The sequence below is a fragment of the Neopsephotus bourkii genome, unplaced genomic scaffold, assembly GCF_033783945.1.
Source record: "Neopsephotus bourkii isolate Nb327-2 ecotype Australia unplaced genomic scaffold, CSIRO-AGI_Nbou_v1 NB_1820, whole genome shotgun sequence".
Taxonomy (NCBI): Eukaryota; Metazoa; Chordata; class Aves; order Psittaciformes; family Psittacidae; genus Neopsephotus; species Neopsephotus bourkii.
The window spans coordinates 10,552,624-10,575,000 of record NW_026902293.1 but is presented as its reverse complement, the minus strand read 5'-3'; the positions used below and the strand labels follow the sequence as shown (position 1 = coordinate 10,575,000).

The window sequence follows — 22,377 nt, the reverse complement described above, 5'->3', positions numbered from 1 at the left end:
AAGAAATCGGGTCAATGCTATTCATTACTGGGACACCACACAGTTTACATTTTCATTTTTGAAAGTTTGTACATGCTTTTCTTTACCATGACAGTCAGGTCAGTGCAGTATTTGCTGCGAAATAAGTGTAATAGCACTAAAAGTACTCTGACACAGGAACGCTGCTGTTCTTGGTTTACTTGAAGCATGCAGTCATGAAGTCTTCTATTTCATTAGAGAAAGCAACATAAGGGTGTACTGGCTCTGTGTAGAAGGTGCATACACACAAGAAGTATGCCTCATATCTTAATGAAGAAATCTTTTCTCTGTTTCAAGTATCAGATATAGTGCATGGGTTGATAGCAGTCTATTAAAATCAACTTCTGTGAGATGTATAGTTGGTCAGAAAATGAAATGACGGCACAGGGTAAAAAAAGCAACTGTAAGAGGCTTTACATTACACCTGTTGTAATCTTTTCAGGCAAGTAAGTTTGCTAGAGAAAAGAGAATACAGAGTGTACGATGCACATAGAGCTGTAAAAGTGAAGCAACACTGGGAACAGCCTACTACCACACAGAGAACAATAAATGCAGGCTCTGTAATGGAGGTTACATGAGCATTAGCTACTAGGAAGCACTAATGGAGTGAACAAGAATGATGGTTAAATCATCAATATCCAGGTGCTTAGCATTACTTAGGAATAAAGCAATTAAGATTCAAAGGGAATAATTATCAGATTTAACAAAGAGGCCATTTAATGTTTGTCACCATGTCATTACTTCTGTTTAATGGTAGGAGAACACTAAGGAGTTAAAATGCATTGTGAGCACAGATTAGATAGTACAGTGAAACAAATCACAACAGTTATAATTAAAAAGTGGGTAATTGCCACAGTTACTGCAGAATAACATCAAAGATGCTATTGCTTGCCCATATGCTTTCAACAGGAAGTAACAGGCAATTGTGTGTGTAGTCTGCTGAAAATATATTATATGATTAATACTGTAGATGGAAAATGCATGAATGATGCAGTCAGTGTGAACTGCTGCCCCAGCTTTGTCATGGCTATTTGGGCTTGTCAGCTACTTAGAATTTTTCCGATTTCTTTCTGTTCTTAACCTCTTCAACTCTCACACACATCATGTTGTCTTCAATCTACTCACACTGATGATGCCCAGAGCAGCCAAGATCTATCCCATTTTCCAGATATTCTTTGGAATTAGGTTGAAATAAACAGAATTCAGTTAAATATCTAGACAGGCTGCAACAGAATATTGAAAGCCACCTGTTTCATTGGAAGTTACATGTGGAACTGGGGGTTTACAAAACTAAATGAAGGAAACTTGATGAAAACTAATGTTCCACTTCTAGACATAAGAGATGTAAAATAGAAAATTCACTAACCATGAAGAAACATTCTAATCCTGCTAACTCATTTAAATGACTATCAAAAAGGAGTCACTCCTCTTTCACTTGGAGGAATCAGAAGGCTAAAAATATGAAAACTAAACTGCCACCAATGGGCTGAAAGCAAACACAGAACAGATTTTAGTGCCTTAAATAATAAGGAAAGTAATTGTTGCTGAATCATATTTCTCTCTTGATAAGTTTTCAAAAACCAGTAAGTATATATTACCCAGTCACGTGTGCATTCTTGGAAAAAGCTGCTGTGAATCTTCAAGGCAGCCCAGGCTTAAGTGATGTGCAAAGAACCTGTGGTAATGATGATGACATTAAAAGGTTCATAGAACCAGTATTAATAGGTAGAAGCAAGATGAAGAACTAGTTTTCTGCAAGGGATCATAGGCAAAACCACAAACATAATAAGAAAAGAGACTGAATTTTAAGAACAGCTGAAAACAGCAGGTGAACTCTTCTATCTACAGTCACCTGGAAAATAAGCTTGAAGAACAAAGACAAGCCAGGACTAGAAATCTGTATGAATTAGGATTCTATCAAATAATGCCATATTAGGAATTATGCTGACCAAAGATAGCAGTAATTTTGAGACCTTGGTCATCATTTGATGTGCACAAGATGTTATAATTACATTGCCTACAGAAACATATCCCACAGGTAAGAGGATGCTTTGACACATCATCCTAGAACACAGTAATTCTGACATTAAAACCACATGGTTTGGAACAAAATAACTGAATATAATGTTAATGGAGGCTTTCATTCAGAAATGAAGCTATCTTGTTTTGACAAATCTAATAATTTTTTGCAAATAAAAGTCCAGCATGAGCACTACATAAATCAGATAAATAAAATGAACAGTACTTTGTATATTTCTATCGTTTGTGGTCTAGCATTATTTTCAAGTGTTCCACTTCAAACCTGTTGTAAAAGCAAATATTGCATTTAAAAAAAAAAAACAGTATTTTTTAAAATTAACTGGGTTTTGTACTTTTTTTGAAAATTCATAGACAATACTGGACGAAAGAACCAGAAAGTGAAATCCCTCATAAACTTGTATTAACCAGTGAAACTAATTAGGCTAATTCTCTGTCTAACATGAGTAAAGAAAAACACAAAAGAGAATTTTAAATGTGACGTTTACTATCATGGTTTCAGTAGTTCCTGTCTTATCAAGAAGCAAGCATATTCTTTAAAAGTGAGGATCTTACTAATGTTGACAACACGTAGGACAGAATGGATGGGCTTTGCCCCAGGAAATACAGTTACCAACCCTGTAAGTATCAGTGAAAGCAGGCAAATATTTGAATATACAGGATCCCAGTGAGACTTCTGAAGAGCATTTTCAGGATTGGGTTCGAAAGGTAAAAAATGACATGCTTGCAGTGGAATTCACAAAAAGTAGACCCAAAGTGTAGTCATCAGGGAATTAGCTTCAGAACATCCCTCATGCTGCAAAACAATTGTCCTGCTGGATGGGAACTTACATGCTGCTAGAAAACTATAGCTGAAGAAAAGCTTGCTTGGAAGCCTGTTTTCAAAAAGGTACCTGTTATATGATTCTTAGCATCAAATATGAATGTGAACTATCAGCCAAAGCAGGGTAGAGAAGAAAACAGAAATGGGTTACTTAGGTGCAGAAAATACTAGTGTTGAGCATGTACTGGAGAACATCTGAGTATATTACTGTTTTTCTATGATGAATGATTAAAATAATCTATTTTTTTCCACTCACTATGACTGCTCCATTATGTATCATTCATTAGGGAATGGAGATTTATGCATGCAAGTATTTGCTAGGCAACAAAAGGGGGATGTAGGGGCTATTTAGCATATGGCAGAAGAAAAAGTTAACAGCAAGATTCTGCTAGCTAGTTTACACAGTGGGCTTTGCCCATAATGGGCTAATTAACCTTAAGAAGATGCAAGATGAAAGGGGGTAAAAATCCATCTCAGTTGCAATGCACTGTGTATGGTACGGTACTAATGATTTAAATTTATCTCAAAGTAGAGATATTTAGTGTAAATTAGAAAATCTGAAAATTGAATTATTATGGACCAGTTGGCTTGTAATAATACCTTTTGCATTATTAACAGAATAATTTAGAGACTCTGAGGCTGCAATGATACTAGCATGTTAAAGAATAGCAAGGAACATTTCCAAAAAATTGAAAGTAAACCATTTGTAAAGTTAAAGAGTAGGAATAGTCACTGGCACTGTTTTGGACTGGGACAACTAGCATTCTCCTAAACAGCCCTTGAGCACAGCTGAGAGGCTATCATGGGTCCACAACCATTCCCAAGACTCACTTTGCACGGGGACTTTCTGATTTTGAGAATAAAATAATGTAATAATGTCATCTCAAGCAAATTTCATTTAGTAGTATAATCAAAACCTAAGTTTTCTGGAGCCCATTTTACCTGAAGGTCAACCTAAACAAAGCTATTTAGAGAAGTTATATGGAGAAAACTTATCTATAATTTTAATGAACAATAACCAGCCACTGTATGTCATTAGGAAGGAAACACAGCAACTTTATATTTCCTTTATATACAATTTCTGTGATGATCACTTTTTGAGAAAACCCAGAGGGCACTCAGTCAGAGACTCCATTGTGGAAGGAAAGCCATTCTGATTCAATGAAGAACAAAACAAGATTCTGAAAAAAGCATTTATTCTGAAACAAACAACAGGTTGGATTGGTCTAAGGAGTGGACAAAACACCTGATGAATCAATAATGAGGGAATTATTACTTTGTGTTGTATCAGACATTATTTGCATGCAAAGAATTTACATATATCAAATTCTAACCCAAGTTTTGCCTAAGTGAGTGTCTTTCAAAACAGACAAAAAAGCCTAAAAATGCTATTTTTATACTGCTTTTGTAACAGAAGCCTAATATGGACTAACACCATTTCTGTCAATTAGACTTCAATTTTTTTTTTTTTTCCAAAATCAGAGATATTATCTAGGCTACAATTGAGAATTGCACTGAGTACACCTCATAGCTGCACATTTTAGCTATTCAGACCAGGCTCAGAAGTGTAATATGAATGCATAACATGCTGTGCTTTAGAAGGGGATGGTGACTATGCAAGATGATCAAATTAATACAGGGAGAAAATCAACCCCAGATAGACTTACTGTTTGAACTTTGTGGAAATCCAGGTAAGGAGGATGGACCATTCATTCCAGGCAGAAGAACAGGAGGAAGGCCAGGGAGTCCTGGATAAGCTGCTGGCAAACTGATACCATGAAGAGAACTGCTGTCCATCATGCCTGGCTGCTGTACTGTTAATCCTAGCACATCAGTAGCCTTCTTTATGCGATCCAATTCTTGCTGTGCCATCAACTGTCTAACTGTTGTAGGAGCTAAATAATCTTTCTCCCGATCTAGCTGACTTCCCACAGTTTCTCTCACTTTTGTAATATGTTGTTTGGAAAAGATATGATCTCTTATGGACAAACGTGCAGAATACTTCACGCCACATAGAGAACATTCTGGCTTTGTCCCATCAGGTCCAGTCTGATTTATCATGAATGGCTTCCCTATGTTAATTTTGAATTTCTTTTCTTTAGCCCGGGCATTCTGAAACCAGACCTGGACCACACGCTTCGGCAGGCCAATCTCATTCCCTAGCATTTCGCATTCCTGCATTGTTGGAGTCCGGTAGTCACTGAAGCAAGCCTTGAGAACTTTGAGCTGAAGGTTACTCATTTGTGTTCTGAAACGTTTGTGGCCTGGCCGATCACTGTTTTTGGATTTAAAGGGATTGCTAGCTCCAAATGGGTTAGGTGAACTAGGATCAGCTATGCTTGAAGTTTCACTGCGATCGGCATTATCATCAGGGTCATCAGTAATGTAGTAACTTTGGTCATGATCACCATCTTTTTCACTGAAATGTATTGAGGGGCTTGTTAGGGAAAAGAGAAATTTGTCATCGGTATTCTCATTTGTAGGTGTAGTTGCAGCTTTTGATAGCGTGTCGTTCACAAGTGGTTTTGGTTCTTTGGGAGGTGATGCAGGTTTTGCATCCCCTGAACTGCCAGTTGTGCTTTCCATTTCATTGTTCCCCTCATCCCCTGTTGTGGCATCACTAATTGCCGTATTAATTGATGAAGTTTCATCAAAGTCAGTTTTGTTTTGATCATATCCAGAGTCAGCAGGAGGGGCATTCAAATTCTCTATATCTTCACTAGACTCTGCTTTGAAAGAAGAAGGACTTAAGAGGTTCTTCGGTGACATTTCTGCAGTTTTGCTAACAGGGGTCGATACAGTGGAGGCTAATTCATTTTCACTTGATAATTCAGTTTTTGCTAATGACAGTGATGGGTAATCAAAAAATATGTACTTTTGTGGACTTTCTCCTCCATCTTCATTTGATATCAAAGGGCTTGGAGGCAAACTGTAACCAGCCTGTTTCCCTTCATTCCAATGTCGAGAACGAATGTGACTTTCTAAAGCTGATTTTGCTTTAAACAGAGCTCGACAGAAAGGACACCTTTTATGGGACTGGGCTGGACCAACTGCACGGAATTGTCCCTTTCTTTCTCGGGCTCTTGTATTCTGAAACCAGACTTGTACAACCCTCTTTTTTAGTCCCACTTCACGTGCAATGTGGTCTAACATCTTTCTGGTGGGGTTGGAATCTAGTAGGTACTTTTCATAAAGTATTTCCAACTGCTCTGGAGTAATTGTAGTTCTTAAACGCTTATCACGATGTTGATCTTCTCCACTGTTTCCTCCTTCTTTCTCACTACAGTTGTTGTCTTCTTTATCATCTAGTTTTCGTTTCAGGGAGCCAGCAACTGTAGCAGGGTGTGCTGTATGTGATGAGCCAGTTTGTGGTGGCATCTGAGCAAGAGAACTATTAAGTAACTGTCCAGTCATCAAAGGATTATTGGGGTCAAATATCATATAGGGCATATCCATTGGTCTTTCTAAAAACTGCGAGTGAAGAAATTGGTTTTGGGCTGCTAGGAAATGCATGTGCTGGTGCTCTTGCCAAAGTTCTAGAGTTGGAAAGGCAACTGTACACTGATCACATTGGTACTGTAGTAACTGAGGAGGTAGACTGTTCTGTAGAGAAGTCATTGAAATTGGTAAAGGACTGGAAGGAACAGATGTGGTTTGTGATGCAGAAGGAGGTCTCCCTACTATCTGTGATTGTTTTTGTTGCTGCGGTTGAGAAGATGAAGGCTGAGGGTCAGAAGAGGTTACTGGAGTAGACGGTACCAGTTTGGTGCTTTGAGAAGTTGTATCCGTTTGCTTAGGGATGTTTTCATTTTGTTTTGGTTTTTCTGTGGACTCTGGCTTAGGAGAAGCCTTCTCAGGTTCTGGTTTTGGTGATGGAATCAAAGGAGTACTAGAACCAGAGCCAGAGCTTGCTGCTGTGACTGTCAGGCTTTTTGCAGAGTCATTTTGGCCAGAAACTGTGCAGTTCTTATACAATGTTTGATCAGAAGCATCCATAGAGTCTTCAGTTTGGCTTTCATCTTGAGCATCATCATCTTCATCTTTATAACACTGCTTTTTCTGATGTGTAATCAAATCAAAGATCCTGGGAAAAACTACGCTGCACTTTTTACACTGATATTGCATGTTACTGGTTCGAATGTAACGTTCATTTGTCAGTTCCCTTTTCTCATTGTCTTTAGTCTCAGCTTGATTTTCATAACTTTTGCGAGCTTTTTGTCGTGCATTTTGGAACCACACGACAATTACACGAGTAGGTAGGTTCAGGACAGTTGAAAGTTGTTCGATTTCATCATCCTTTGGATAAGCATTTGTGTCAAAAAAGTCTTGGAGGACACGAAGCTGGTAGTCAGTAAACCGAGTCCTAGATGACCTCTTGCTGAAAGATGCATCAGACTTGTAAGGTTCTACAGCTGACGGCTGAGGATCTATTCTGATATCTTCCAATACTGTTATAGGAGGGTTGCTGAAGTTATATGGAGAATCTTTATTTCTCTGTCGTTCTTTAAACAATGTATTACGAAACCAGTGCTTGATAACTTTCTGAGAAAGACCAGACTTTTCAGCCATTTCTTGGATCTGCTCCTCACTTGGAGAATTGTTAATATCGAAATAAGCCCGCAAGATTTTTAACTGGTCATCTGTGATTCTAGTACGTGGACGCTTGAACTGAGAGTGCCGCAGAAAACTGGGATCTAATCCCAGCTGCTGCTGACAAAGCTGGGTAAGATCTGCAGATAAAGTATCCATTGGTGGCAACTGCAGGGCAAGCTGAGGAGGCAATGCAGGATGCTGCACTGGCTGCATCATAATTGGAGGAAAAAGTGGGAGGTCAAGTGAAACAGGAAGCTGAACTTGTGGTGGGGCCGATGGTGGTGGTGGTGGAGGAGGAGGTGGTGGTGGTGGAGGAGGAGGTGGTGGTGGGGTGGGTGGTGGAGCTTGCAAAGGCGTGGGGGTTGCATTTTGAATTTTTCCAGCCCCAGCTGAAGAAGGCTGAGAAGGAGTTGGAGGAGGAGGCGGTGGAGGTGGTGGAGGTGGTGGTGGTGGAGGTGGTGGTGTTTCTGGAGAAGATGGAGAAATTGGATAAAGCTTGTCATACGCTTCCCTGTACTGTCGGGCAAACTTTTCTAATGCTCCATATGGAAAAAACTGTCCATGCACATGTTCTTGATGACTCTTCAGAATAAGAATGTTGGAAAAGAGCTTACAGCAAATTCCACATTCCAGTTTGTCTGTGTTTTCACCTTCCCCAGTCTTACCTTTTTTCTGCACTTTTTGTCTGTTCTCATTGTATTGGATAACTAGCTCAAACCCAAAGTTCTCCAACAAAGCCTTGGCTGCATTCCCCCTTGCTCCAGAAGCTATTCTGGGTGGTGGGATTGCTGGTTCTGAGGATTTTGGTTTCTTCATATCTTTGTTTTCTTTTAATCCTTCATTCTCACTTGTAGACTCTTGCTTTGGCTTCTCTTGTTTCTCAGAAAGTTCTTCTGACTCCTTATATGATGGCATATCCTTTATAAGCTGGCAATCTGTACTCACTAAAGTAGCTTGCTCTGCTTTCATCAGCTTGCTACTTTGCTGCTGCTGCTTTTGGGACTGAAGTTGGGGTTGAGTGGATTGATACTGTTGTGCTTGTTGCTGCAGTATCTGTAGCTGGGTTTGGCCAACATGGTGCTGAGTTTGTATCTGCTGTTTCAAATCTTCTAGCAGTGATCCTGTCATACCAGCCATTCCAGGCATACCAAATGTGGCAGAACCTGGCAAACCCAGATCTGGGCTCAAGCTAAATTCTGTCCCAGGTATATAGAATGGGAAAAGGAACTGAGGCTGTTGAAATTGCAAGAGTGCTTCTGGCGTCATAGGAAAGTGAGGCAAAAAAGCTGGGTTTAGAAACTGTGGTTGAAAGAATGCAGCTTGCTGTTGCAGTTCATGCTGTAGTTGCATTTGAAGTTGTGCTGGTGACTGGGGTGGGTGATGTGTAGGCTGAGCAGAAATTAATTCAGAAGCTTGCTTTTTATTTAATTCTTTGGCATCTATATGTGTTTCTTTGCTGTTAACTGCTGGTAAGCTCATAGACTCTAGCATTCCTTGGCTGGGGCTATTAACATTCCCTGCTACACTATTTCCGCTACTTATATTACCACTTGGCTCTAATTTTGCAGCCCTTGCCTTTGTCTGATGAAGCACAGACCTCATATGGATTTCCAATGTAGAACTTTGGCTATACGCAACATTACAAATGCTGCATTTGTAGGGTTTGTTGTCAGTATTGTTGTTGGTTTCTTGAGGGACAGGACTTGATGCTTCTTGCAAAACCTTCTTGAGTTTATGTAGGTGGGACACTGAGTTATAGTGGACCAAGAGAATGTTCTTTTGGGTGAAAGACTCTTTACACACTGTACATTTGTATGGGCGAGATGGATCTAGAAATTTTTCCATAGTAAAATTTGGCCCTTTTCTAAAAGGTAAGGTCCGCTTTGGTTCTGAACCCATTTCATCTGGAATAGAGCTACTATCACTTCCTACAGGACTTGCTTTACCTTCCTGGTCCATTTCATAATCTCTTTCTATTTCTTGCTCTAGTGCATGATCGTCTTGTGCCATACTTTCACTTTCTGCCCAGAGTTCACCATTGACAGGTAAAGATGCACACAGCTGCTGAAGTTCAGCTTCATTGAGTTCAGGGTGGCCTGCTTCCAAGTGTTTTTTTAAAGCCTGGAATGTACGGAAGCTACGTTGGCAAAGGCTACACATGGTAGCTGCCCGAATAGCATGATACTGGGAATGTATCTGAAGCTTCTGCATAGTCTTAAAAGCCAAGCTACAATGGTTACAACGATACTTATAGACATGGCGGTCAGAAACAGAGAGCTGTTGCTTCTTCTGCTGTTCATTTAGCTGATCCGTCATTGAATCAGTAGTCTTCATGTCTTTACTGCTGCTCTTATTCCAATCTGGTGTTTCAGTAGATTCCTTAGGTGGCTTCTGTTCCTCGGTCTTAATTTCCATTCCAGTTTTTGATTCATCAGTCCCAGGGGTACTTTTCTCATCCACAGGATTTTCACCTAATTAAAGAAAGTGAAGTTTCTTTTACACAAGTAGAAGAGAATAGCATAGTAATTATTTTTTTGAGGTTTTTTTTTTAGTCAGATATCAAGAGTGGCACCTGGCATGCCACGTGTTTGTCTAACAATTCATGGCGACTTATCCTTGCCCCAAAGAATAAAGCAGACAGGACCAATAGGATGCTAAAAAAAAGCAATAAAATCCATACACAGTCATCAGACTGGAAGTGATAGCTGGCCCAGGAGTGGTATATGGCTTCTCTTTGTCACAAGGTAGGAGTTTATTGCTATAACGGGAGCACCAAAGAAGAAAAGACAGAAACAGTAGGAAAGAAGGAGATTAGAAATGGTGACAATAGGTAGAATGGGTGATTAGAAAGGAGGAGAAAAGTGGTCTGAAGAGAGAGGGGGAAGCATGCTGTGGGAGGTAGCAAAGTAGTTTCCCAGTACAGAATACAGTAAGTGTCCAGGATAAGAAACCTGGCAGGCAGATTCTGCAGGCAGAATCACTTCCCTAACATTCCCCATTGATGCTGGTGAAAGTGCCACTGTCTTTTGGGACTGGGTCTTATTTGGTGGCTAAACAAGGAAGGTCTTACCTTCAAAGTGGCTAGGCACTACTGTTTGCTTTTATCTCTACCAAAACCAAACAGTCTGGCATACAAGCGTAACCTAGTAGTTCTGCATGGGTGCAGTCAGCCAAATTCAGCCCCCTTGTTATTTTTTTATCTCTTGTAGTTATATGCAAGCCACAGAGGATTCACTTTACTAAGAAAGAAACAAGTGGTTTATTTCTAAATTGCCCACAGGTAGCTTTTATATATCTGGGTTTTTTCTTGCATACCTGGATACTTCCCAGATCCCTCAGCTGTAATGGTTGCAGGTGTGTCACGTTCAGATTTTTCTGATGCAGCTGCTGGCAATAACATACTATTGGGCATCATGACATCTGGTACAGGAACCTTTGAAAACCAAGAACACAGTGTTATTACAGGAAAAGTCCCTCTATTTTATACTGTATGGCACTATGGAATAATTAAAAAGATCCACCATATCTGGATCAAAGACTGCTAGTACCAAATGAAGAACTTGATTCATTCCTTGAAAATTATTTCTGATAAACTACAAATCCAGAGCATCTGGTGTCCCTTGGTGGACAGTCTACTCAAAATAATCCATAATAAGGTGATGCTATAGAACTACATACACTCAGTACTCCATTGGTCTCAGTGTGACCACAAAGAAGGTTTTTGCTATGTCAGGTTGTTCAGATTTATCAGGGGCATTCTGCTCAGACATTCTCCAAAGACAGAGATCATGTTGAGATATGGTCACCAACCAGTTCTTGACCGAGGGCATTCCCACTTGCTTCACCTGTATCATTTTTTTAAACAAATGCTGGACCTTCCATGATCTTTGGAAGAAATTTGTAAATTTATTTACATACAGAAATAGTAACTTACTTCCATTTAGAATGAGATTTTTATTTTCTTCTCTTCAATTGCCTATGTATCTTCTTCAGACAGCTTTACCTGTTGTGTTGTGCTTTTAAATTATAGACAGAAATCTTTGAAGCATGTACTTCTATGTGCCTGATAATTAAGTCAACATGAACATTTGCTCAAAAGTTCATGTTTCCCTTTTGCTTAGATCTTTAAAGCATATTCATACCTGAAATAATGGATTGTCTAGGGGTTCATACTAGGACTTAGCAGGTCTGGTTTCAAATTCCCGCACTGCCAGATTCTGTCTAAATAACCTTGGGTAAATCAGTTCAGATTGTGCTGCAGCTCGTCTCTAACATAAGGACAGCATTTCCTTACTTCATACAGAGGCAACAAGAATATCTATATGAGAGAATTTTCAGTGGCAAATTAGTATGATAGTGGAAGCTACATACATTAATATATATGAGTAGGAACATGTTTTTTCCCTCTTTAACAGTTAAAACATATTTCAAACACTTACTAGGATATAAAAAAATGATACATATACATGTATGTATGCATATCAATTGCCTATTGGAAAAAATATTCTAGTTATATTTTAAGAAGCCCTGGGCTTAATATATTTGTAATTTAAATATGGCATTAATAGCATCCTCTCAGAGGACTAGTGATTCTGAGTTTATCTGGGAGAGAGGGACTTTAAAAAAAAAGGGTGACATAGACTCTAAATGACCCAGAAAAGAAAAGTTTGTTAAAAATGGTATTTATTTTGTCATCAGAGAGTTCAGATATGGTCATATCTGTGTTAGCAACTACAACAGTTTAAATGATGCAGATTATTTTGAAATCTGTTTCTCTTTTTTTTTTTTTTCTTTTTTCCTCTCAGAAACAGTGAGATGACTCCTCAGCACTTGGAGAGATTTTAAAGCTGTCCCATCAACAACCCAGAGGGAATCATGGAGAAATTGAGAAGAAAGCTAATACTGATCAATGGGGAAGAGGGGAGGTTCATATTTTTCCAGTTTCCTAAAAGGGTCTGGGAAAGTTAAATTCCTACTGCATTTTCCTTGTGGTAGGCCAAAATTACATAGTTTGACAGAGTTATACTTAGTAGAAATCCAAGGAAAAGAAAAGAAGAATCCCCAATTATGTATTTGCCCATCTTTGCACAAGGAACCCCAGACCTTCAGGCAAGGGCTCTTTCAATGCTTTCTTATTATTTTGCTGCTTTACTTGGAAATGGATTGTAAGCTTACAACTACAACCATATAAATGAAGTAGTTGTCTACAGAGACAGAACTAAATCCTTAAGAAGGTCAATCCCTGAGATTTCCAAATGCATTTCCTTCTAAAAAGGCACGACAACCAGAATCAGGGTGTCTTAGGAGATCTGTTTTCCAACTGAGTCTATGCTGTAATAATACATATATTCTAGACCTGATTGTGTCTTTAGTGTTGTTTTGAATGGTGCCTAGTCAATATTTTTCACAGAAATTTATTATTTTGACATGGTTTGTATGATGTCAAATTGTACAGTGAAGAACAGGATTCTTCTCGTGAGGTTGGAATGGCATTCATCCTCCAAATAGAGATTGCTGGTTATAGCAGTCCTCCCAGTCATCAGGAAGCCAGTTCAAGTCCCCTTTTTTGACCCAGGGTAGGTATCTGAAATCAAATACTCTATATCCTAAAGAACTCACCTAACTGGACTGCTATCTATTCTTGGACTTGCCTTTCTGTTTCATATTCACATTTTAGTCACAAAAAAACTAAATAGTCTTTTGTGCAGAGGCAGAAAATAAGAAATGGGACATTCTGAACAATAATATAATTGTGCTCTTAATTAGCATTACTAGTGACATTTCATATAACATAATGCAAGTAAAGCCCAGATATATACAGGAATCCTTCTACATTTGGGAGCTACATTCTGCAGGGAATTCCTTTTTCTTTACAAACAGAAGTCTAAATACCTCTGAGACCTGGATATTATTAGACGCAATTTACAGGTGTGCACTTAAGAGACATGGACAGGCTTGACTTTCCCAAGGTTACCATCAATGAGGAACTGCAGGTTTTTCATCTTTCAAATCCACCTTCAGTCATTTTCCCAAGGGATATCAGTTGCTGTGTGAGCTGGCAAACAGAACCTAAGAGTCCTGACCCACTCCCCCCTCAAGCTACCTGAATACTATGTCTCAAAAATACATTGCCCAGAGGCCCAAGTACATTTCTATAGCATGTGTGATAGAACTCTTGGAACACTTACCGTCATGAGCAGTTTCTCCACACAGTCAGGGGACACACTGTGCAAATGGGTCAAATGAAGTTGGAGATGCATTTTGTTGCTGAGGACATCCTGGCAGAGAGGGCAGCAGATAACAGGTTGCATTGAATGCTGTGACAGGACATGCATCTGGATACGGTTTGGGTCCCTACTATTGTAGTTACAATAAGGACACTGATAGAACTGAAAAAAAAAAAATCAAATTAAGATGCAAGCTATTAGTCAGTATGCTTTTTATAACTTGCTGATATTGCTATTTTAACAGCATATTATCTTTGTTTCATTCTTGAGTCATTTGAAAGAGTTCTAGAATGCAATTAAACTGTTACATTTTCTTTTACCTGTTCATGACAAAATTTATTGTCCTCTGGAGGCTTTGATTTTTTAGCTGCACCATCCTCTTCTTTCGCCAGAAGAATCTGTTGTGCCCCTACCACAGTATTTGCTTTTGCTTCCTTCTCTGGTGTGACTATTCCTGTTCCAAAAACACAATTTTTAAGAAATGTTTTAAACTTTAAAATATCCTGAGCTACAAAAAGGGTGTGACTGCAAAAATCTGTATTGTTTTTAAGAGTCTTTTATTTTAAGTTCTCAGAAAAAAAAAATAATCTAGTTGAATAAAACAACTCTGGTAAGCACAAAGGTGAAAACACACTTTTGTCCTTGATGGAGACCCTATAAAAATATTTTAAAATGGACTTTACTGTTTAGATAACCTTAGGTTGCCTTTAAAGATTAATCAATAAAGTTCTCTCTTTAGCAGCTCAGTATGAGTTTGTGTATTATATAAAAACAAATCAGCTTTTGCTTAAAATTCTTGGTTTCCAAAATAATTAATTTGCTGCTGTTTAATTACTCTCTTTTCTAAACTGTCTGAGCAACATGATTATTGTGCTGTTTCGATAACTCCTGCCTGGTTAAAATTCTGAAGCTCAATATAGTGGGGCTTTAAAAGAAATACTGTGGAGAATAGGATTTCAGAACTAACGTAATATTAATTATATACAAAAATCAGTCATTTGGGACTGCCTTAGGTGTTTACACTGTGATTTTTTATAGTCTGGCATTTGTGATCAGAATGTAATTGTTTTCTATAGATAGTTATTAAGTATTAAATACTATATTTAATATTATGCCCGAACTACTGTGTAATGTGGCCCAGTCTTGCACACATCAAAGAAAAGAGTGCAATTCTAATTTCGCAGTCATCAGAAAATTCTTTCCAGCGTCAATTTGCCAGATAATCTCTTCTGCTAGGCTGGATATTACAAGAGCATTGGGTAGGCATGTCACATACATCTCATGACAAACACAAAACCTCATTTACCGACCATTCCAATCTCATCATAGTGCGGCATCATCTGACCTTTTTTTCTGCTGTTTATTATGAGTATTTCTAATTTTAACTTTCAATTTTCACCATCTTCCAGTCAATTTGCAACTAAATTATTTCCAGGGTGAGGACACTATCACTGGACACTGGGTGCAAATACATCTTGAAATGCAATGAAGCTAAACCATTGATTGCTATCAGACCCAATGTAAATATATAGTCCAAGGGTAATCTGATTGTATGCTGTGCATGAAGATTTATCTTGATTTTTTTCAATTCACATAAGGTTCATATAAATGAACAAATTGCACCTCATTGCACAATAACCTAGGATTAATTTAAAAATAAGGTCATGGATGTTTTGGCAACAAAGTAAACATGAACAAAGAAAATACTTGTGGTTTTCTGTAGACAAAACCAATAACTTTTTGTTATGATAATTTTCATATAGACTGTGCAATATTTGATATTACAACAGCGACATTAAAGAGAAATAAATAAAATAACAGTTTTCAAGGTAACTACCAAAGCCTCATGGCACAATAATAAGCAATTCAAAACTGAATAATACAGGGGCATTTTTTGAAGGGTCTTTTTAAAAAAAACCCATAGACATATTTTATGTCATATCTTAACGGTGATTTCCCCCCCACATTGTTTTTCACTCCTAAGTTGCTAGTTATTTCTTTTGGTGTAATTCAGCCCCCTAATTTTTGCATGCTCTTGATCAAATTAAAGTTTATTCCTACTATATTTTCTTCCCTTAATGACCAATTTGTCAACATCAATGTAATATCTGAACAAGGCACCTTCTGGAGCCCCACTGAATTTTTACACTCTCAGGAATGGATCCTGGAGGCCTCATTCAGGCTGCATTATCAGTACTGTGCTGGCAACCTGAAGGACTTACTAAGCTTAAAGGCAGAATCTACATGATGCAATCACATAAGGCACTATTATATTATTCACTTTGGTTTATAATAATACAGTACTTCCTGGCCTGTATTGGCTATACACCATCGTTTAAATGTCTTAACTGTGAGAATTATGGGAATTAAAAAAGCGACATACTATATTAACAGAGAAAGGCTGCTTCTCAGATTTTAGAAGGATAGGTTCAAATTATTAATCTCTCATTTCCAACTGTCAAAAACGTCTAACAGTCAACTACTGTTTCTTAACTTTATCACATACCACTTTTAAAATGTTTGGTTTTTTTAAGACAAATGGACCAGAATCTCAGCTGTGTAACTGGACACTGCTACACAGGAAGCTGAGTTTGAAAAAAAAACAAAACAAACCAAAACAATTCTGCATTCCCTTATGATTCCCCTCATCATGCTAGATTGTTCCCAACAGGTTGCTGCAGAAACTAGGATCCAAATTCTGCTCAAAAATTCACTTGTGAAATTACATTTATCTGTGTTTTGGCAGTGGTATTTACTGTTAGTGTAATTTAGCTCAGAGTGCACTCTGTGTGCGCCTGAGCACACACAAGGTTAATGTTACACATCATCTTCCACCACAGGATGGAATAACTTAATTACTTCAAAGGGTCTATAATAATCATGAAACACATAGTTCTTCTTTCTGTAAAAACATGAAGGTTTTTTGGTTAAATTTTCTTTTGTGGTTAATATAATAAAAGCATTGAGTTATAAAACACTGTGCTGGGGTCAATAAATGCATAACAAAGCATAGCTTTTTACTATGTTTACTACCATATTTATATAAACTGTCAAAATTTACAGAGGCTTTGTTGTTTCTGTTGTTATTGTTCTGGATTCATTCAACCCCAAGCATTGTTACTTCTTAAACAACCAAAGTTACATCTGGTCTGTAGTAAAGTAACCAAGTCCACAACTTACAGTGAGCTTTGCAAAAAAAAAAAAAAAAAAAGAAAGAAAAAGAAAAAAAAAGGGGAAAGTGGATTCTTCCTTCTGGCATGAGGACACCACTTTCCTCAGCACATGGTGAAGACCAAGCCCCCAAACCAGAGTAACATGCCAAGAACAAAGGAAATCGTCTCCTTACACAACGGTCCAGCTAGTACAACTCAGTGCCTCATCTTGCTATATCAATTTTCTGCTTTCTGTGTTGAATTCACTGTTTTAAGGAGCTTCCTGTAGCGAGGCTGAACAAAGTTATGGTCTTACAAGAAGGGTATTGAAGGAGGAGAGAGATCAGGGAAAACATGGTCCTGAGCATGCTGTATGGCACTGTTTTTCAGCTAGATGTTCCACTGGCATGCTGTTCTTACTAGACAGTTGTAGGAAAAGACTAAATCCAGTTCTAAATGTTCACTTTTTATACTTGAGACACGTTATTTGTTGGGGGTTTTTTTCTAGTTGTGAAACACAACTGTAATTCATTTTATAATATAAAATACACAGCATTATTTTACATGAAAAATGTACTTTCAATAAATTTATCTCAAAAACTAAGTTAATTATAAGTAAGTGCCATGAAATAGACTAGTCAATGATTGCCTGTCAGTTACAGAATTATTTAACTTGTGTAAGATTGGTAATATAAAAATGATATAATTCACTGCAATTCAGATGTCATCACCTTCATAACATTTGTTTGTGTGACTAGCAAGAAGGAGAAAGTTAATAAAATACATATACTAGTGAAAAAAAAAACTGGAAAAGCCATAATCAAAACCCTGTTTTCTCATTTATGAATCTATGTTTTTGATAAAGATTGCATAATTTAAGACTTCTGACACATCAGATGATGTTATTCAGTCTCAAAATAATTCTAAAATTATAATTACTGGTAGAGTATTCTTTCTAATTAGAGTAGAATGAAAGGATAATTTTCATTGCAATAATGAAGGTTAATTTCCATCCTTCCTCATGTTTACTACCTTATTAAAAAGTGCTCCCCTTAGCCATGGCATAGACATATTACATTTTCAATGCAAATGTATTAATCTGGATAAATTCCATATTAATTCTTGCACTGCATAGAGCTGTAATTTGGATTATAATGAATCTAAAGTGGCACTAGATTTAAATGACAATATAAATGAGGCATTAGTAGGCTTTTCTATTCTGAATGAATATTCAACAAATATAACTTGCATATTGCCAAGTCTCATTTTGAAAGCTCTACTCCTTGAGATAAGGTAAGCAATACAGCACAACAGCTTACACAAACATATTGTTACTAAATACATGTTAATCCTTTCTTGTCTAATGGATTCTATGCTAAAGAGGGGTCACACCACTTTCCTGTCTAACTTGTTAGTATTGTGATTAATTTATTGGTTTTCCTGAGATTTCTTTGGCAAGACTTGCAACACTCAGTTCATGAGAAAGCCCAAATTAACATTCAATTATACATAAGCAGTTACGCAGTCATTAGAAATACTTGTCAGCTGAGTGAAAATTAAGATGATGGTATGTTACATATGCAGAATTAATTTAGATTAGGAAAATAAAAGTTTCTAAAAGATTTAGGATTTTACAGCACAAACTATTTTCTGCAAAGCACAAAAGCAATCATGTATTTCAACCCTTGTTTTTATATGAATCTTACTGCAAAGTTATTTGTGTAATTGCTGGCACGGGAATGCAGAACAATTATGTTGGGTTTTTGTAGTGCACCCAGTAGGCATCTGGATATAGGTTTGTCCTAATTAAACTTGGCCCTTATGAGCAGCTAATCCTGATGGAATTTTGAGAATTCCCCTTCAGTATTTTTTTCTAGGTTCCTTCTTTTACTTTTCTTTTATTTTCTTTTTCCTTTTTTTTTTTTCTGAAGCTTTAATACCATATTATGTCTTGAACATAATATAAATGGACCTGCCTACGAAAAAAAGAGGACTGATAAACTCCCTGAAGCAGTTCATGGTGTCCTCTAGACAGAGTATGGTAGGATATGCAGGCTGCTGATGGCTGTCACCCCTCTCCTGGTTGAGTGTCCAGGACAGTCCCTGATGAGACTGCTCAGGAGGACCTATGCCCGTCTGGGAGCATGACTTTACTGCACTCCAGTTCTTCCTAAGTCAGACAGCCAGCCAAAGGGGATATATATTTTAAACCACAACAGAGTTTCTTGCTCAACATCATTCTTGTCATCATCAGCCTTTCTTCAGTCTCTTGATCTTAAAAAATAAAGCAACTGAAGAGCAGCTGTGGTTGTAAACTGTGATGGGTACTGACCTTAGCACGTCAACAAGCAAACTTTAAGAAAGCTTTAATCTTTAAGTCAGTCTTCTGAACTGATTCAGCATAGAAAGGGCCATCTATATATTTTTTTTTTTAATAAATCCAAAAATGTTTCGTATGTAAAGAGCAAATTACATGATGGATGTGAAGAAACTCAGACATAAAATTATATTTTCTCTACAACTATACGTCTTTACAGAGAATATCTCCTTTGTATGCTGCTGTCATTTGCATACAAGGAAAAGATATATGACTACCTGAAATTAACAGTCTTCAACCTGTTTCAGCACTTCTTCTGCTTCAGTGAATCCAACATAATGTAACTAGGAATAGCATGCGGCAAAGTAGCCAATGTAATGTTCACTGTGACCATAGATTTCCATCTCATACATAAAAAGCATGGATGAAGTCCCATATTTGCCAAATCAAACACAGAAAAAGCCTTGGGTATCTACACCAGATGCTGGCTCTGGGTTTGTTTGTGCACAAGTAAATGTCATGACATAGGGGTTTTGTTTTCAAAGACAGTAGCTTTCATTACTGGGCTTTGTCTATTCCAGGAGATCAAAATTACCCAAACCATAATCCGTTTTCAATGATATTTCCTCTTTCTTAGGCTGAATCATCTGTAAACTTTTTCACTGGATTTTGTGTATTTTTTTCAAAATGCCTCAAATAAATGCCCAGGAAGAGGCCAGATTCTTGGGAGTACGTGATCAGAGAGCAAAAGCAAAACATAATAATAATAAAAAGCCCTACATTCTTTGGGTTAAAAGGGGGGCAAAAACCTGATTGAACAAAAAATTCAAGTGGTACCTAATCCTATGCTTATGAAAAATTAATATGCCATCAGAGAAATCACAAGTACAGCTAAGATTAATGAAAGGCGCTTAAAAAATTACAAGCACACAAACTGATTTGATTAAAAAATAATCTCACTGGTCGTCCTGTAATATTCTTCAACTTATCCGCATCTACCCTGTCAGATGGTTATGATTAAAAATAGGTCAATGGGAGGCTACTGATAGAAATCACATGTAAAATGCACATGCAATGAATAGTAGTGGGATTGTCCAGACAGTTTGAAATGAAAGAACATTTCATAAGTTAAAAAAGGGGGAAAACAAAATTTTAGCATCTTACCAGAGTCTTTACTAGATTTTTTGCCTTCACTATTGTCTCTCTCACTTGAGTCTTTATCATCAGCCACAGCCAGTGATGTACTTTTAGCAGTCCCTTCTGTATCTTCACCTTGTTCTTCTGTAGGAAAGCACAGAAAAAAATCTTAGAAAATAATCTCAGTGAACACTTAACAGCAGTTTGAAAATATGTCCTCTAATAAGAACAGCACTAACAGAGGGTAGCAGACAGGGGGAAAGAGGAGTGAGGGAAAGAAAAGGGAGTAAACAGCATTTGAAAGGATCTGGACATTAATTACAAATAATTTGCAACATTTCAGAATCTATCCAGAAAATCGGACTGTGTCTTTAGCAGAGTACCCATTTTCCACCAGTGTGACAGATTTAAAGCCTGTCGTTTCATATTCTTTCAAAAGAAATGATATGTGTTAAAATACACACACATGCATGCACATACACACCGCATACGCTGGAACAAAAGCAAGTGCATGTAAAAATGCATCCTGGAGCCAAAATATAAAAAAAAAAGGGGGGGGTGTTTCAAATATAAATCCTATTAGTGCAGCAGTATCCCGCTAATTGCAGTAAGTAAGTATTAGGTATTAGGTACTGTATTAAATATAAACCTCTGGCTTTGTGAGAGAAGTCTTGAATTCTGTCTCCAGGGGGAGCCATTCAGGATAAATGATGCAACTTGGTATATGGTTTCTGAGGAAGCAGCATTACCCACACCTCACTTACGTGTTCACACCAGCTAGATTACATGGAAATCTTCACAGTAACTCAAGTCCATTTAATTATTCGGTAAATCTTAGCTATGCTGCTACTGGTGGATTAATCTGTTTATGCAGTTAGCTTCTATGCTGGGGCTGTGTAGCACTAATCCGTGAAAGGCCCACTGTTCCTTTTCATCCTGTGATCATTTGTCTCTCACTGTGCTGATGTCACATTTTAATGAATTTTTAGCAATCTGAGTAATGCCAGATAACCAGACTTGCAACTCCCTACAGCAGAGCATGCTGTTTTCATTGCTGCACACACATTCATACAAAAAATAAAAATCATATTTCCCAGTTCAGGTAGGAATTATATAAATTAGAAGGTGAAGGTAAAATGGGATTCGAAGCACCAGGCTGCTCGATTTCATAAAATCTTTAATGACCATATAAATTAACCCTGGAAAGGCAAAAGGTCACAGACACACATTTGCATACACTCTTCTATTCACTTTTGATAAGCAGAGCTTTTATGCAGGGAACATGATACAATTAACCCTTCAGGAACCATACAAAATGCAGCTACCGACATTTTAAGTGTCAAGCATTAACTGAAAATTACACACCGCATAAAATTTTCATTGTAAATGCTATAGTGATTGAAAGGGGAAATAGTGGCCCTCTTCGCACCCCATGTTTTATTAATAACATTCTGACAGCCGAATGAAATATCCTCTGTCATATGTAGCAGCTGAGCACAAAAAAATTGCTGCTTAGTGCCTTACTTGCCAGCCATGCACTGAAACTGTATGCCTAGGCAAACAATCCTCAGATCAATGTGGCAAAACTATCCAATTCTCAACTCTTTGCAAAACCGTTTGTAAATTGGGGGAGAAAATCACAGCTGCATTTTTGGAAACCAAACCAAAAAAAAAAAAAAAAGGGAAAAGAAATCTCAAAGCACAGACCAATGTGATTTGCATTGACATTGAAATACAATAGGTTAGAACTGAGCATGCATGTCCACTTTTTGGAACAATACATGGAGAAAGATGGTCCCCTTTTTAAAGATAATGGCATATATAAAAAAAATTTCCATGAGAATGGACCTTCCCCCTCGTGCTGTTTTCACGCTCTCCCCCCTGTTGTCCCCTGCCCCTTCCCGGGATGATAGCTAATCAAACATGGTAGGCATCCCTGTCACAGCTGGAAGCGGGACTGTGTTTGTCAGGGTGGCAGGGGCGCACAGTTAAGGATGCTGCGAGCCTGTGATCATGCCTGGCTCGGGCTGTGTTAATGCCGAGTGCACACACGAGGCTCTTATCCAGTGTCAG

At 37.8% G+C, this 22,377-nt stretch overlaps 1 protein-coding gene across 2 annotated transcripts in view; it reads right to left on the bottom strand.

The window, feature by feature from the left end:
* ZFHX4 (zinc finger homeobox 4) overlaps positions 1–22,377 on the bottom strand; it is a 155,140-nt gene that overhangs the window by 4,856 nt on the left and 127,907 nt on the right. For both annotated transcript variants that reach the window (XM_061342953.1, XM_061342954.1), the window contains exons 5-9: positions 20,332–20,448; positions 14,019–14,152; positions 13,660–13,860; positions 10,787–10,904; positions 4,546–9,942 (exon numbers count right to left, since the gene is read on the bottom strand). In XM_061342953.1, the coding sequence (XP_061198937.1) occupies positions 4,546–9,942; positions 10,787–10,904; positions 13,660–13,860; positions 14,019–14,152; positions 20,332–20,448 (5,967 nt within the window). The remainder of the gene's footprint in view (positions 1–4,545; positions 9,943–10,786; positions 10,905–13,659; positions 13,861–14,018; positions 14,153–20,331; positions 20,449–22,377) is intronic.